Source organism: Lampetra planeri, chromosome 3 (genome assembly GCF_965212315.1).
Source record: "Lampetra planeri chromosome 3, kcLamPlan1.2.h2, whole genome shotgun sequence".
Taxonomy (NCBI): Eukaryota; Metazoa; Chordata; class Hyperoartia; order Petromyzontiformes; family Petromyzontidae; genus Lampetra; species Lampetra planeri.
The window spans coordinates 10,784,765-10,802,267 of NC_136109.1; the positions used below are offsets into that span (position 1 = coordinate 10,784,765).

General features: G+C 45.8%; 1 protein-coding gene and 1 long non-coding RNA gene across 5 annotated transcripts in view; one reads left to right on the forward strand and one right to left on the reverse strand.

The window, feature by feature from the left end:
* Positions 1 to 16,123, reverse strand: part of LOC144717277 (uncharacterized) — a 40,522-nt gene extending 24,399 nt beyond the window's left edge. The window contains exons 1-8 of one of the 4 annotated variants that reach the window (XM_078592702.1): positions 15,873 to 16,123; positions 15,389 to 15,455; positions 9,175 to 9,694; positions 8,552 to 8,638; positions 7,518 to 7,628; positions 6,460 to 6,648; positions 4,661 to 4,771; positions 89 to 1,359 (exon numbers count right to left, since the gene is read on the reverse strand). In XM_078592702.1, coding sequence (XP_078448828.1) covers positions 617 to 1,359; positions 4,661 to 4,771; positions 6,460 to 6,648; positions 7,518 to 7,628; positions 8,552 to 8,638; positions 9,175 to 9,682 — 1,749 coding nt within the window. In that variant the 5' untranslated portion in view covers positions 9,683 to 9,694; positions 15,389 to 15,455; positions 15,873 to 16,123 and the 3' untranslated portion in view covers positions 89 to 616. Of the gene's footprint in view, positions 1 to 88; positions 1,360 to 4,660; positions 4,772 to 6,459; positions 6,649 to 7,517; positions 7,629 to 8,551; positions 8,639 to 9,174; positions 9,695 to 15,388; positions 15,456 to 15,872 lie in introns of those variants that run through there. The other 3 variants (XM_078592701.1, XM_078592703.1, XM_078592704.1) reach the window with 3 other exon arrangements.
* LOC144717343 (uncharacterized) lies at positions 538 to 17,220 on the forward strand. The gene is made up of 3 exons (XR_013585078.1): positions 538 to 2,588; positions 5,831 to 6,729; positions 16,623 to 17,220. It is a non-coding gene; the product is annotated as an uncharacterized LOC144717343 (long non-coding RNA).
* Positions 17,221 to 17,503: the final 283 nt, after the last annotated feature.

The window sequence follows — 17,503 nt, forward strand, 5'->3', positions numbered from 1 at the left end:
TTATCATAATTTATGCATATAATCACACGCATTATCATAATTTATGCATGTTAATACACACATTAACATAATTAACGTGATTTGCGCATTTTTCGGAAAATTTTTAATGTTTATTATTTTCATCAAAAATTCATAACTCCGACACATACAACACAAGCTAAACTGAACCTCACCTATGGTCTTAATTTGAAAAAAAATTCAGACTTCTGACGAGTTTGAACTTCTACCACTCTCATAAACAGGGCCTGTTGCCCTGTTAAAACACTGCTACAGGCTCGCCTGATGTTACGGACAAGAACCATCCACGCAAAATCCTAAACAGGTTTGCAAGAAAGAATAGCTCAATGCTTAAAATGACAATTCACCACCCCAGTGAATTTGTTTCATCAACGTAGCAAGGTAAGAAGCGCATCAGTGAATCCGTTTAACATGTCGGCTTTCGCGACCAATATCAGCGAGTCTGTCCTCTTAAGTGGACATCGGGCAGTTCTCATCTCTTGATCAAGTCATCGAAATTCCACATTGCTCTGGCAGAAAATAGTCTCTCCATGGGACAATCAGAAGGCACCCCCCCGTTTTACCCCACCAAAGCGAAACATTCCTCGATCTGCCGACCTCACGGACTGACGAACCTCTGCCCGCCTTCCATGCTCGCCACGTCGACATCGGCATAAAACGTGGAACACGGCTCCTCCTCCTCCACCTCATCAACCCGCCTTTCCTCTCTCGCCTCCTCATTCCCACGGTCATGCCGTCCGAGCGCCAGCAGCAGCACGTCCCTCTCGGCGTGCCGCAGCTGGTGCGTTTTCAGTGTGGAGAAGCGTGTGAAGCCGCGGTCGCACGAGCGGCAGCGGTACGGCTTCTCGCCTGTGTGCGTCAGCCGGTGCGACTTGAGGTTTGAGCGGTGCGAGAACGCCTTCCCGCACACATCGCACACGTGCGGCCGTTCGCCCGTGTGCGTGCGCATGTGCACCGTCAGCGAGTCCGAGCGCGCAAAGCGCCAGCCGCACTGGGCGCACGTGTGCCGCCGCTCTCCACCGACGTCGCCGCTCGCACCGATGCTGGCGCCCGCCCTCCTGCCGCGCCACCGCCACCGCGCGGGCGCCATCACCGCGCCCGTGTAGGGCCTCGCTCCTCTCTCCGAGATTCTGGTGCCGCTGGTGGCGGCGGGGTCGGTGGCGGTTGCTGCCGCCGAAACTAATGGGTCGTCCGAGTTGCACTGGAGTTTGCCTCTCGCCGGCAGGACCGGCCTGGCGGGCAGCCTAGTGGCCCTCGCGACTCGAGTGCGCTGGGTGGTGGACACCTGCAGTGACGTCACTTCCTGGATGATGAATCCGGAATGCAATGGCGTCCCTTGCCCTACAGGAGACAACATTGGACAGACTTTAGAAGAAGCGTAGACCCCGCCGGTCCGGGGTGCATCGCCAACTCGCGGGCTAGTTTGTTTGACTTTTTTTTGTTCTTTTATTGTCCCCTGATTGATTATTCGTCAGCAAGGGCTCGGATTGTTTAGTTTTACGGCCAGCTGGCGAAGATGAAGATGTTCGGCAGGTGAGCTATTTCGACGTCAAAGTGGTGCTACAAGTGCGCTTTGGGCTCGCATGCCGGGGAGCGATTGTTTTAAGTCACCACGGAGAGGTGGTTTTTCGCGCATGCATTTACTTAAGAATTTCAGTGCAAAGTCACAAAGGTTGTAAAGCCCTCATTCCTTTAGCACCATCAAAATAATGGAATACAGATTTTAAAACATTTGAAAATGACATCCAATCACATGCCAGTGTGGTCATTCGTGAAATGTGATTTCACGTGGAACCTCAACAAACCGTTGCTCGGCAACAAATACCAAACGCCTGTCTTGCAAAAACCAGACCCTCAATCAGGACGGCCGCAAAAAATCTTCCGTCTCTTGAAGACAGCAGCGTTCGGGCACAATATTCCACACAGGGCCAAATGTTTGCCGGGCGACATTCCTACCGGACGGACATTTCACCGTACTGGGAAGTATTTTGCGCCTCTGCCAAGTCCCCGTGAAAAAATGTGAAGTACCAAGAGGCACTTCAAATGCAAAGTGGAGCATCGCCGCCAAGATTGGTACGCGAAGCAGATAAACAACATCCGCAGCCAAGGCATAAAGACAGGCGCTTGCCACTGCAATCGCGTGCAACGTCAGGATATGGGGGCGTCATCCACTCAAGCGCAGCTCTGCAATGTCAAGCTTGGGATCTTTGCAAGGCATCAGGGACTCTTTGACCTGGGCCTGAGCCTTAGCACAGTGCTCAGACGATGCAAGTGGTGACAGATTTGCGTGATGTCATGGCGTCCCGGTCTTGAGAGGTTTTTGGAGATTACTTCCGATCGCCACGTTCTATGCTTGCGCCCAGAGCTTGGTGCACTTTGAGCACCGAATAACAAATTCCACGTGTCTTCATGTGTTTTGTTATTTTTTTTTGTCTTCAGCCAGTTCCCCCTCCACAGGTGCACGATTCGTTCCCCGGAGTGCTCGTTTGAAGCGCTGGTGCGCGTGCGCACCCGCAGGGAAGCACGTTTGACGAAATAAACTGAGCGATGGAAAGGAAAAAAAACTTACGGTGAGTGTTTTTTGTCAACAGAGCAATAACTGTTGGCTTTGGCTTCCCAAGGCCACTTGGGTTGAAAACTAGTGGAGCTGGGTGCCAAAGCTGAAGCTTGATTTTTGAGTGACTGGCGGCGATTGGTAATAGAAAGGTTGAGTGACTGAAAACACCCATTCTGGCTTAGTCACACACACACATATACCTATTGCCGTGGAATGGCTTTTAAAAACGTATCACACGTTTATAAACTCGTCTGTTGCTTTTCAAATGCCAAAGGAAGGAAGTCTTATACCTATACACATGTCAGGACAGCTCAAACTCATCTAAAAAGTTAAATGAAATTTCAACATATACAGTTTCTGCGCATCTGCAAACCATACATTCTTAAGACGCCCAAAAACATTCCAGAGCAGAACAAACTAAGGCCAACAAAGTAGATTAAGATGTGAAATAGCATTAAGTGATTGTCATTCAGACAAGACACATGACTTAAAAAGCAATCGCAGTGCATCGTGGGAGTCATGCACCGCATCACATGTCGCAGCGGACAAGTCACCGTCTACGCAGGTCGATGGTCGCACGCTTGACCACAATGGCACCACCAAGCGATTTGCCGATGATCCATCAAGGCCAACAAAGGGCGTCTTACCAGCACAGAGCTTTAAAATCTGCTACGGACTATTTAAAGAGGCCCACGCAAGCAAGTGACCAATGAAGGACATGAGAGATGCTGCAACGAAAAACCAGCAAAACAAAAAAATGTGAAAAATATGGGCAGACATCTTCACTTCAAAGAATAAAAGAAGCAATATGAAGAGGCTCTGGTGTGTGATGGATGTGAGGATGCAAATGTGCTAAGGATACGAGTGGCACGATGGAAAAAAAATTTTTAAACGATATTTCAACGCCACCATACACAAGCCTTCCCCAGAAAGCTACGCACGAGTATTTTATGTAGCCATCTACATATCTACCTCTGCAACATTCCAACATTGTCGACACCAGCGTTGGCCTGGACACACGTGAAAAAGAGCTTCATTGCCTATCGGGTTCTTCCCGTATAAAAACAATGTCGTCTACGCCTAATACAAAGCTGTAAAAATCACACACGGGTGCAATAGAACGTTGTTTTATGACTGCCACTGCTCTGTGAACCGCTGAAAAAATGAAATGCAACTGCAATGCCCGATCACACCCCTGACAAGCAGCACATCTCGTGTCACACCACCGAAAGCAGAGACTCTTTGTGGCTTACCGTGTCACACGACTTTCTTCGTAGCAAAGCTGAAAAGAGGTGAACTGCCCACCGTTTCTTGTTGGTATATGTAGTGGAGTATACGCGTGTGTTGATGTGCTCGTGGTTTTAAAACGGGCACGGCTGATGGTGAGAAATAAATGGTCTCCCGTCTATTGAGTGTAAATACCCTATAAGAAGAGAGAGTATTATGTTTACCAGCTTTATATACCGCAGAAAATTTGACAGCAATGCACAAATATCTACGTATTCTGCATGTTCACGTGGTTCACCTGCTCCATGTCCCTGTGTGTCCCCATCTCCTGTGTCTCCACATGTATACCCTATGCATTTTATGCGTTTGCCAGTGCACTCTGCGCATCTGTGTCTCAGCCTGCTGTGCGTTGTCTCTACCAGTCCCTGTGCGTTGTTTCTACCAGTCCCTGTGCGTTGTCTCTACCAGTCCCCGTGCGTCTCAGGGCATCACGTGTCTCTACATCTCCTCATATGTCCCGGTGCGCTGTATATCCCATACATATCTCCGTGTTGACTGTACATCGCCATGGGTCTCTATGTGACTCAGTATTCTATGTGTCTCGATATTGTTCCAGTTTTCTGTATGTCTATGCGTGTTTCTCCATGTTCCAGTTTGCTGTGCGAGTCTGTGTCTCTCAGGGAATCTCTTGGGGGTCTCTTCATCTCCTCTTGTGTCCATGTTAGCTGCATGTCCCCGCATATCCCCGCCTTTCGCAGTGCCGTTCCCATGTGTCTCCACATGTCTCCGCATGTCTCTACGTGTCCCCGCTCATTCCCGTGTGTGTCTCCGTGTCTCCGTGTGTCTCTGTGCTCTTGCCTGCGTGCTGCGTGCTGGTCGTTGCCACTGCCACTGGGTCTCCCGGCCCCTGCCAGCTGGGGTGGTTGCCCTCGTCTCCTCCCGGCGCAAACTCCAGCGATGATGCTTCACCTACAACATTCAACAGAGAATTACTCCCCATTATTACAGTTCCCATAATCCATTTTATTGCAAAATGTATTATTTACAAGGGAGATTAATACGCCGATGATCTCGTCAGATCTCGGAAGCCAAGCAGGTTTGAGCCTGGATGGTACCAAAGCCAGCCTAGTGGCTGTGCTACACAGCGGACAGCAAAGCAAAGTGGAGAAATATCCATTTCCGTCATGTCTATGCTCCCTGTCTTCATCAACCTGAACTAACCAGCGTATGGTTAAATAATGACCACTCACGATGCATCAGTTGATTGACAAAAGGGCCGTACATCTAAACAGAATGTAGAGACAACAGACCTCAATGGATGCCCTCGGTAAATTCGAGGAGACACCGATTTACTGAATTGATTGCTCAACACCCCCATTACATTCTCGCCACAACCGTGCGCTGTCTGGACTAGACTCTCCCCCTGCCATCATCTTCATGAGCCATGATCAATCCACTGGAGGATGAAGGCACCTCCAAGGCCGCTGGCGCCACCTCTCATGACCCTGCAATGCAAAAATCTGTCGAGCATCTGGACAAAAACACTGATCGCTTCGCTCCAACGTCTCGACGGATGTCATCTCGGACGCAATGCATCCCTTGCGTTAATTTTGTGAACGAAGTTTGCTGACGGAAATGTTTTTTTTATTGTAGTCAGCAATGACTGAGTGGACGAAAATCAGAGTGCGACAAAGACTACGTCAACTTCCCACCGTACCGTGAATGATGAGACGAAACAAACGAGTTTGAGATAATTTCATTAACATTATTAGAGACTGCAGTGCACCGAGAAAGACCAAACACGTGAAATGGTTATATAGATGTGAAAAGATATCCAGAGTTCAATCTATGGGCCGACCTGACGATGTTAGAGAAGTGGAGGAAAAAAGTGTGCACCACTCACACCAACGTTTAACAAGTGAATGGACTAAACGTTTGACTGCTTTAGTCGACTCGACAAAGGCGATGACCAAAACGAAATTCATACACTAAGATTTAACTAATATTTCATGGGTTTGTCGCCAACAGAATGAAGACTACCATTAAAACTCCGAAACAGACTTCACAGACAAGTCTGTGGCCGTCTGGAAAGCTCCTCCTTCCACTATCAGGAAGCCACTGGAGCTATGCACTTTTAAATCATCTAGATTAAAAACGAATATCTTTACAACTGCTTTTTGTGTTTAGTTTGTTGTCCTTCCCCATGCCCCTCGAATTAGCACGGTTGGCTACGTACAGTGCTAAATAAGTTCAACATACTCACACACAACTACACATCATGAGTCAAGCTTACAGACTCTGGTCCAGAATTTTGCTTGTCTTGAAATAAATGCTGCTCGAATTGCACGCTCCCCCCGCACACCCACCAATTAGCACAATTGGCTACGTACGGTGCAAAAGAAGTTCAACATGCATACATACGGTGCTTGTGCATAGACACACGCCGAGTGTATTTATACCTTCTTTACATATATATTTGTAATTATTTAACTTGTTTTTTATATATATTGTTTTCGTGTTTTGTTCGAGGCCATGTAAGATTAGTTTTTGTACCATTTACATAACGTCCTCTGAAATGTTCCAGTCCAAAGTCCAAACATGCATACACATGTAAAACACAAAACCGGTCGACTAAAACAACCACCGCAGATGCTCACCCCTCGCCAGGCCAAAGCCCCCACCCTTGCCGCCGACCGATTCCGCGGGGGCGTTGAGGGGCGCGGCGTCCATCCGATGCCCCGGCTCCCCCCACGACAGACGCCGGCTGCCACCCTCCGCACCCCGTCGAGACGGCGGATGCGCGGTCGACTCCACCGCCGCCGACGCCGCCGACGTACTTCGCTCATCTGCAACCGACAGTTGCAGCGAGAACCGTCGGCCTGCCATCATCACCATCGTCTGTGCCGAGATCAGCGTGGGCATCAAAGGTGGGTGAGAAACTCCCCACAGAAGCAAATCGCGGGGTGGACCACATAGAAAAATCTGAACTGTACAAAATTATTTGGCACGTGTCGTGACGGATACTGGCAAGATCCGGCCATGTCCGTCCGGTTCTCGCTGAGCTGCATTGCCTTCTGGTTGCCGAATGAAAAGATTATAAGGTCACGCTCATTACACACAAAGTGCTTGCCACAAATGAACGACAATACCTTGCTGATCTTGTGAAGGAGCATAAACTATCATGTGAACTCGGGTCATCCTCATAGCAGCGGCTTTTGGCTTACAATCAAACAAAGACGTCTGAAATGCTCTTCCATTCGATAATAGGAAGCCACTAGAGCAACGCACTTTTAAATCGAAAAATAATTTCTTTGGAACTACTTTTTGTGTTTAGTTAGTTGTCATTCCCCCACACCTCCGATGAGCAGGGTTGGCTATGTACGGTGCGAAAAAACGTTCTACATATATACACAAGAGGAAAACGTCGATTAGAAAACAGATGCAAGTTGAAAGACATCGTGATAATCTGCAGGGCGCGTCACGAGAAGCGACGGTGGCCATTTGGCGAGCATAACAAAAGCGAACATGCCGAGAGGATGTACACAGAGAAGATGCAGCAATTAAATGAGCCCTTGTATGTGTGTTACGTGGACCATTACATCATAGGTTTTCGCGAGAGATGGTGATGGGCTTGGAAAGGCCTCCATCCAGTCATTGACTGATCACGTAGGATTATTCAGAAAAAAATTGACACGTTAGTGCCACGCGGCGTCACCTTCGCATGCCTCCATCTTCACCCCGTACCACGAGCGCTGGTCGGTGACTCCTGTCTCCACCGACCTAATTCCTGTAGCCACGCCGCCCGTTGATGCCTCCGGCACCTCTCCTGCCGAGACAGCAACCGGTAGCACTGCGTCACAAAGCGATCCCATGCGTGCTATTTACATCAAACTACACTATCAAACAATTTTGATTTTACAAGGTTATGTATGTATGTTGAACTTCTTTCGCACCGTACGTAGCCAATGGCGCTAATCGGAGATGCGGGAAAGGTAAGGCCCACTGAGCTATACAGCTCTTTTTCAGAAACGACCTGGCGATCACAAATGATAGCTCAATGAATTGGCTTATCACGTGGACATTTATAGCAGCCAAATACTCTTAAGCCCATGTTTATATATGTGGAGGTAAAACCTGAGGACCCGGAGAAAAATCCACGCGACCACAGGAAGAACATGCAAACTCCAAATATACATGTGTAAGGGTCGGAATCGAACCCATGACCTCCTGTATCCCGGGCGAGGTAGTTAACATCTCGCCACAGTGCCTAGAAAGTACATTAGAAACTGATGAATCTGGCCATTGCCTACATACACCATCAGAGACCAAGCTACATGTTCTTCCCTTTTTAAAATGCATTTTCTTGAGTGGTGCATTATTATGCAATTGACAAAATCCAGTACTTTTAATGTTACATCACAAGTCATGCATACCTGTAAACCCATACAGTTTATCCGTATTCTTGTACAGGAAAATTCAATACGGGCAAAAATATTTGTTGTACATTTGCTTGTGTTTCTCCCTTGTGATTGGACTTTGTCGGATGAACGTTGAGATTCATAAGGACACAGGGTGACCAATACGGTCTGAATTGGTCTGTAATAAGGCAGGCACTGATAAGGGGTTGACAGGTATGGTGATATAACATTAGTAACATCACAAGAGTGGGTGATTCTGAGAAAACCAGAACAAGGTGGCAACCTTCGGCTGAAAGAAAAATCACCGGCAACGCCATGACCTCGCACCCACCGGATTCCCCGTTAAAGTCGCGCTCCTCAAACTCCTCGACTGCCGACGGCGGTTCGTCCTCGGCGTTTGTGAACTCGGATGTGTCATCTGAGTGTAGCAGGAAACAGGACACGTGTGTTAACCTTCACCGGTGGAACGGATTCCCTTTACATGCATCACAAACAGCGCTCTAGATCACGATGTGTACGGGGAATTTTCACGTTTCGTAAAAAATATCAATTTGTATACGATATTTAAATTGAATACGTAACAGCATGTATAGCGATTGTGCCAGGAAACTGTGAGTTTGTGCGATGGAAAACAGACGCACGCATGTGATAGCAGTGCAATGGTTCACACCATGTGTCACCCCTAAGCGCATGGGAAGCACCAGGAACATGGGAGCAGCAGAACGAACACCGAGAGGCAGGCCTAGATAAAGAGGTGGTTCGAAGTGCTGAACCAGGATCTGAAGAACTCTGAAGTGGATGTGGCCCAGGACTTGAATGAGTGGAACGATAGAACCAGAATGGCAAAGCCCACATGAGTGGGAAAAACAAAGGAATTTAGAAGTCAAAGCATAATTGTTCTGCTTCGCAAAACCAAATGGACTGCAGAGCTCTTTGAGCAGAAGCAACACTTACTGTGGTTTGAATAATCATTGGGCAGCTTTGCCGCGAGATGATCACCCTCAGGCGGTCTGTACTTTGTGCCTCCGCTGCTGCTCGGCGTAGACAAACCCCCCACATATGCGACGTCCATGGAGCCCAGCTTCTCCATAGACATTGACAGCTCCCGGCTAAGGCCACCAAAGAGCGTGACCAGCACATCCACCAAGCTGCTTAGAACCAGGTCCATGCGTAGAGCAGCTGTTTCGGATTGCGCCGTCGTCTCGCCGTCGTGGTGCTCGGCGCCCTGAAGGGCCTTCACCACCTGCCGCAGCACGGCGTAGAAGCCGAAGGGCAGGCGGTCGCGTGCCGTGGCCAATAACTCAGCCCGCACGAGGCCGTCCCCGACGCAGGCGCGCAGGACCCCGTAGTCCCGGATGCCCAGCTCCGAGTCCATGGCCTGGGCCACCTCCGGGTTCACACCCTGCGCCTCCAGCCATGCCGGGAAGTCCTCGCTCCAGGAAGCAGTGGCAGCACATGCCATTTTTTAAAAGACCTGGAGGGAAGGAAGTAGAATGCGAGCAACGGTTAACATTTCAGCGACATGTTATCAGATGAATATTATTTCCTCAGGAAAGACTGGCCCCAGCATACGAATGTGGAATTTCTTTAATCATGTTGCTGGACATTGGAATTAAATCCCATCGTCTCTTTTTCCAAGCTGCTATGACCTTGCTCAATGCAATACAATTATTAGTTATTATCTATTGAACACATGTAGGATGGTCACCAGGGGAAAATTTTAAAGTGTGTTGCTCGGAAAAATGGAAGTAACCGGAAAGAGAATGGCTTGACGACGACATAAAGAGATTGGTGCCAGAAAGATGTGGCACTACCTTGAGCATATTGGCACAAGACAGAGGTAATTAGAAAACAAATGACAAAATGTGCAGTGGACAACTATGGTTATCTACCCATGCATCGTGATGATGATGATTCCAAATCCAAGCACTATGTTGTTGGCAGTTGCTTGGTATTCATGGACATGCGTTCACACACCACGATAGAAAAAACTGGACCTCGTTGATTCTCTACCTGCACCTTCAGCCTGGAAGACCCTCACCCTGGTGCCTGGTGTGGGCAGAGCAAGTCATTAGAAGGGATGATGGCTGGTTGTTGAGCTAAAGAAGGCAACATATCTGACAGGACGTCTTAAGAGAACGTGCCTGAGAAACAGAGCGATGAATTCAGCTCGCGTGAAATGAGGCATTACATGGATTTTTGCATATTGGACACGGCATGGGACTGCCCTCATCCAGCAATGGATTGATGAAAGGGCTGTGCGTGAGAATTGGGCTCAAGGCCAAGACAACTCGGTCACATTCCATCGCCCACGCCTGTCACCTGTAAAACCCGGGGCATACGTTGATTGATGTACAGTAGACTTTTGATTACCCGCGTTCGGTTTATCCAATTTGCAGATTAACCGTGCACCTGAGATTTTGACATAAATTAGTAACTCATAGATTTTCCCTTAAGCCCAAATTAATTATTTAAAAACAGTTATAAATTGTTATTCTTGAAAATGTGTATTACAAGTCTCTAGCTTAAACCGAACAATTATGTGCTGCAATTAAACCGTAATCCACATAATCGCCTCTACAGTACAGTAGTTGTATATCTTTACAACAGTGGGCGGAGTTGGATTGATTTTGATTGGCGTAGCTCTGCTGCTATCCACTTAATGGGCCGAGTCTTCTGCATGGGAGCAGGAAAGTGTTATCACTGATCACGCGCATCAATACTTTCTTTTATTCCACATTTGTTTTGTTAAGTAACAAACTAAATTTTCTTAACTTAAACATAATTTATACCTAATTTAGTGGCGTTTGGCATAGAGATCCAAGGAAAATGGCTATTTTTGGATTATCGCGATTTTGAATTTGCGACCGTCCTCCCAGTCATTCGCGTGGATAATCAAGTGTCTACTGTACGTTGCTCATTAACGGAGCTGCCCAAACATCTTAATGCAAGACCATAACATTAGAGTGGGTGACAAGTCAATAGTGATCGTCCTATGGACGGGAACAGCCCTGCCCTGAGACAGGGCCCGCCAATAAAGACGAGTGCAGCTCCACACTCAATTTGCTACTTTGACAACCGCACGTATTTGTGCAAATATACTGCGATTCGCTTTATCTTACCTATAAAAGTATTTTTTTGTCTGTCTGTCTGTGTCTATATGTCTGCGCACACGCCTTGCGACGCTTTTAACTGACAAACTGTTGGATTTACGTTTCAACAAAGTACACAGATACAACACACTAAGCCCCCAGACGAAAAAGCCCTTTGTTTTTCACCTCCGTCAAATTTTAACTAATTAAATCACACTTTATATTAAGCTGATCGCGGCACCAAAGCACACATCTGTGCATGTGCGGAAACGCTGACTCGCGGTTGCCCCTAGCAATGCACACCAGCTCGCTCAGCGGCGATGGGAGAGAGGTTCTCCTCGCGTTAAAAAGGCGAAGAAAAAAATACAGAAGCACAACACTGAGGTAAATTCTCAACAGTGTGATGTCCCCCCCCACCGCAATGTGTGCAGTTACTAATATAGAGTCGTTAGATACTACTGTAAAGTCGGTAGGTACTACTGTACAGCAGCCGGGGGATGGTGGGGGGGGTAGCAGCCCAGCCCCAGCCAGCCAAGATGCCACCTCGGCCGGCTGGGCAATCTAGCCGAGGCCGGCGAGACTCTGTGGGACTAGGCCACACCACGGCATTCCCTGACTCACCTGTGCAATGCTCCATAGTTGTCTATACTACTGTAGAGTCAGTAGGTACTACTGTACTCAGGAGGTACTACTGTAGTCAGTATGTACTGCTATAGAGTCACTAGATACTACAACAGTCAGAAGATATTGTCGTCACTAGATACTACCATAGTTACGACTATAGAGTTGGTACATACTACTGTAGAGTCGATAGATATGACTATAGTCAGTAGAAACTACTGTAGAGTTGGTAGATACTACTGGAGTCAGTAGATACTACGGTAGGGTCGGTAGATACTACTTTAAAGTTATAGATACTACTGTAGCGTCAGTAGTTACTGCTATAGTCAGTAGATACTACTGTGGTCACTAGATACTACTGAAGAGTCAGTAGCTACTACTATAGAGTCAGTAGATACTACTGTAGAGTGGGTAGATACTGCTATAATCAGTAGATACTACTGTAGAGTCAGAAGATACTTTAGAGTTATAGATACTACTGTAGCGTCAGTAGTTACTGCTATAGAGTCAGTAGATACTACTGTGGTCACTAGATACTACTGTAGAGTCAGTAGCTACTACTGTAGAGTCGGTAGATATAACAATGGCCGTGGCTGACCATTGTTATAACGCTGTGGGCTAGAGTGATATTGTTTTTTCCGAGACCAAGGTACTCTGCAAACCTTCGGGCTACTATCAAAGGTTTGTTCATAAAGCCATCCAGATATATAAACATAACTTCAACCGAGAAGATGGATACAAATTGAGCAATCATTGGAAGTATGTTATTAACCAGGTAAAACCCTAACTGCTTTGTAGTCGTTGTCGTCTATCATATCTGCCAGGTACTACTACATCACGCAGCGCTCGCCCTCCCCCTACCCCACACCCCCACCCCTCCCTCTCCTCCCTTGCTCCTCCCCCTTTCTTACCTATATAACCTCTTACCACGGCAACTCTCTCTCCCACTTCAGCAAAAAAAATTACTTGCTGTAGTTTTCCCACCTGATGATGATTGCTTGTGTTGCAATCAAAACGTCGTGATTTAATTTATTTTATACCTAAGTGACTTTACCGAAAGAACCAAAGAGTATGGATCCCTGCAGTCACGAAAACTTAAAATCTAGAATACTACTATAGAGTCGATATATACGACTAAAGTCGGTAGATACCACTATAGAGTCAGTAGATACTACCGTAGAGTCGGTAGATACTACTCATGTCAGTATATACTGCTGCAGAATCAGTAGATATGACTATAGCGTCAGTAGATACTGCTATAGTCAGCAGATACTACTATAGAGTTAGTAGTTACTACTATAGTCAGTGGATACTATTATAGAATCAGTAGATACTACTAGTCATTAGATACTTTAGAGTCAGTAGTTACTACAATAGAGTTGGTTGATACTACTATAGTCAGCTGATACTGCTATAGTCAGCAGATACTGCTAGTTACTACCATAGTCAGTGGATACTACTGTACAGTCGACTACTATACTGTAGAATCAGTAGGTACTACTACAATCAGTAGCTCCAACCACAGTCAGCAGGTACGACTAGAGTCAGTAGATACTAATATAGTCAATAGATACTACTATAGTCAGTAGATACTACTGTAGAGCCAGATACTACTAGAATCACTCGATACTACTCACTATTGAATGTAGGGTGTGTAGGTATAAATGCCTATGAGGAGGTAAAAATATTTTTTGAGGGGGGGGGGTCGACAATTTTTGGAAACCTTTAAGATCAACTATTTACACCCCACTTTCTATTTCTTTTTGATTCAGGACTTCTGCAAGCCTCTTATCATTTTGTTGACGGACAAATGGACAAACAGAATGCTGGGCATTCACAATAACTTAGTATTTGTGTATGAATGTTACGTTTTTAAGAGAAAGCAAGTTTTGAAATATATTTTCCCCTGGGCAACGCCGGGTACTTCCTGCTAGTAATAAATATATTTTATTTTACTGTCATTGTTCAAAAGCTCGCATCGGCCCAGATCTATCCACCGTTAGATGAAGGCCTCCTCAAGCCCGTTGCCATCTTGCACCGATCATGCGATGCAATAATCCAAGCCGAGCGAAGTACAGGGACTCCTATTTAGTTTTGTTTCCAGATGAAAGGGGAAAACTTATTGTCATATTTTGGTACTGGCAAAGCAGGTCCTATGAGGGACCCTTCTACTTTCGAAAATTTTACTTACAAACTTTCAGAGATACAAACAAACTTGGTGCGTACGTCCAGTTGCCTGTTTGGACCGAGAGTCGTAAGATCAACTGCCGCACGATAGATGGCGGCGGTGGCATCTACATCTGTAGAACGTGAAGAACCAGCAGCATCTACAGATAATAAAGAACCACTGGAATCTACATCTACAGAACATGAATAAACAGTGGTATCTGCAGAATGTGAAGAACCAGTGGCATCTACATCTACAGAATGTGAAGAAAGTGGCATCTACATCTGCAGAAAGTGAAGAACCAATGACATCTACATCTACAGATTATACCATTTTTAAAGCCATTCCCCGTGTTTAGTGTACATGCCGTACAACACGTTTGGAATCGTCAGGGGTAAAGTTGGGACTTACGAACAAATCGACTTATGAACAAGACCTCTGGAACCTAACTCGTTCGTAAGTAGAGTACCTGTAGCTGCGTACAAAAATAGGTGTGCATGTGATGCCGACAACAGGAATTGTAATGCGTTAATCAGGAAATCCCAAAGTTATAAACATCACATTGACTGTTAAAAAAAGGCAAAAAACACGTGATTAATCATTGCATTGTACTCTCCAACACACAACCGGCATGCTGTACTAGTAACAAATTGGCACGTTTTGTTTACGTGACAACCCATTACTAATTGGCTGTGTTGGGTGGTGGTGGCAGGTTTAACGACGCATTTATATTACCTGATGATGCTAGTTGTAATCACTGGCAAAACGTCGTACTCGAATTGTAAATGTTGTGAATTTTACTCTCCAACACACCGATGTGCTTAATTAGTAATGAATTGCCACGTTCTGTTTACGTGACAAACCTTTACTAATAGGCTGTCGGTGGTGGGTTTAACGACACATTTATATTTACGCGATCAAACCCCAAAAAACCTCTATTATGGATAATCATTGCATCGTCACATCCCCTAACATACGCTGAAATTCCGTGACATCATTAAACATCACCCTCTGACGTTTGTGAAAGAGCTTCATAGCTCATCAGATTCCTCTAGTAGAAATATTTAGATTTTTGAAGAAAAACAAATTAACTTAGCCACTAAAAACCACCACACAAAAGCTAATAGCTTAGCGCTAGGTTTTACCTGGTAAGATAAAAATATACAGGGTGTTTCAAAAAGATGGACCCAATTTCAAAGCAATACTGTTTTGAAATCGGGTCCATATTTTTAAAACACCCAGTATATTGTTTAGTTTTATTTGCATATACTTTAAGCGATGTATTTACCTTTTATATACCTTGCACTCTTATCGTATTTCAGTCTTGTTTGTTGTAACTTTATGACCCAGTGCCCCTGAGACGTGAAAAAATATTGCTTTATAGCTCATCGGATTCCTCCGGTATAAATATATTTTTAACTTTCGTTGGCAATGGTGCGCAAGCACATACAAAAGGCAATACATTCCTCAACAACGCTGCCTTAAAAACACAAGCATATATAGGCGACGTTTCGGACAATAACCCTTAACAGGATATACATTTTATAACAGCGGCTATAACATCGGCTAATTGTGTCGGTATTAACATCTGCAGGATATAGCAACGACCAGAGGAAGACTTTAACTCAGCAGTTTATATATAGAGAGCACGGCTGATAATTAGTATTATTATCGTTGTCAATGTTTAATTGTGTTATTACTCAACCGTACTAGCAGGCCTCAGGCCTAGGTAACGTCCGCTTAGAACGCCAATAAACATCGCAAAAACTCACCCACTCCGGCCCGCAGCGAGATAAATTCGCTGTTGTTGTTTTTTCTGTATTAACGTTGACTGAATGTATTCTTTGGGCAAGCGAGAAAAACGAGCGACGCTTAATAACGACAATATTAAAAGTAACAATAGCGAAGGCAATTAACATTAACACGCGGGAAGCTGACGTTGGTGGTGAGGGGCTCGAGTTCCTTATCGACGCGCCGGCTGATTCGCGAGAACGTCATCGGCAACAGAGCAATCATCGAGCGCTCCGTCATCGGCGACAGAGCAATCATCGAGCGCTCCGTCATCGGCGACAAAGCAATCGTCGAGCGCTCCGTCATCGGCGACAAAGCAATGGTCGAGCGCTCCGTCATCGGCGACAGAGCAATCGTCGAGCGCCCGGTCATCGGCGACAAAGCAATCGTGGGGTGGGGCGCGGCGATCGGTCAGGTGGGAAGGGGGGGGGGGTCCCTAATATTTTATTTGAATTAAATGAAAATAAAAACGTGGGACGTAATTTAAAGATTGTTTTTTTTTTAATGCACATTTATATTTAAACCGCGTTTTAATGCGTTTTTATTTTTTTACACTGTTGTTGAAAATGTATCTCATGATGGTTGTCAAGGGGGGCCCAAATCGTAGCTTTGACCACCGACTTGTGCAGTCGTCCATAAACCTTGAGCCGTCTGCTGCGCTGATGTACGAGACTTGTGAACGCCATTCGTGGGAGCCCTTTGATGCAAACTGCTTCTGACCGGCCCTGCAGGTATCATGTCGATGCGGCGCTGAGCGTGCTATCACTCAGACCAACGATGGCACCGAGGTTCAGCTGTACAAGACCATCACAGGCTTGATGTCTACGTCCCTGCAACCTCTTACAATCAACACCGACAACAGCGCAACCAAGCATTGTTCTCTAAAAGCTTGAATCTCACAAATACTGCTGGAAATTGAACTACGCCCAGTCTGTCTTGGTTCAGTCTCTGTATTCCAGGTACACGTCTGTCTACAAAAAGTTTTCTGGAAAGCTAAGATCGACTCACCAATACTGTAATCCGAGAAAACGGTGGCGCTCCACCGACACCTATGTGTGAGCAGAGAACGAAAAATGTTGTAAAAAAGTGACTTGGTAAACCTCATAAACAAGGTATATGATATCCATGCATCTGAAAAAAACTATTTTATTTACCAGGTAAAGCCCACTGAGCTATTCGCTCTTTTTCAGAAGCGCCCTGGCCACAAATTATAGCTCAACGAAGTGCCTTATCGTGTGGAAATGTAGAGCAGCCAACTCATCTCAACTAATTCTAGATTTGAAGCTTTCGTGACTGCAATGATTCATATTCTCAGGTTTTTTCGGTAAAGTCACGTAGGTAAAACATTACGTAGGTAAAACATTAAAAGTAATGAAAGTATTTTACTTTCATTACTTTTAATGTTTTACCTACGTGACTTTACCGAAAAAACCTGAGAATATCATCTCAACTAAATAATCTAAACGCATCTGCAGATATGGCACCGTCCGCCACGTTTTGTTGACATCACAGTCAACGATCGGCTTTCGTCTTTCACTCCGCTGGGCATAAATGACGTCACAAAGGGTTGTTTACCACGCTCCAGATAACCAATCGCGTTGCAGCATGTGAT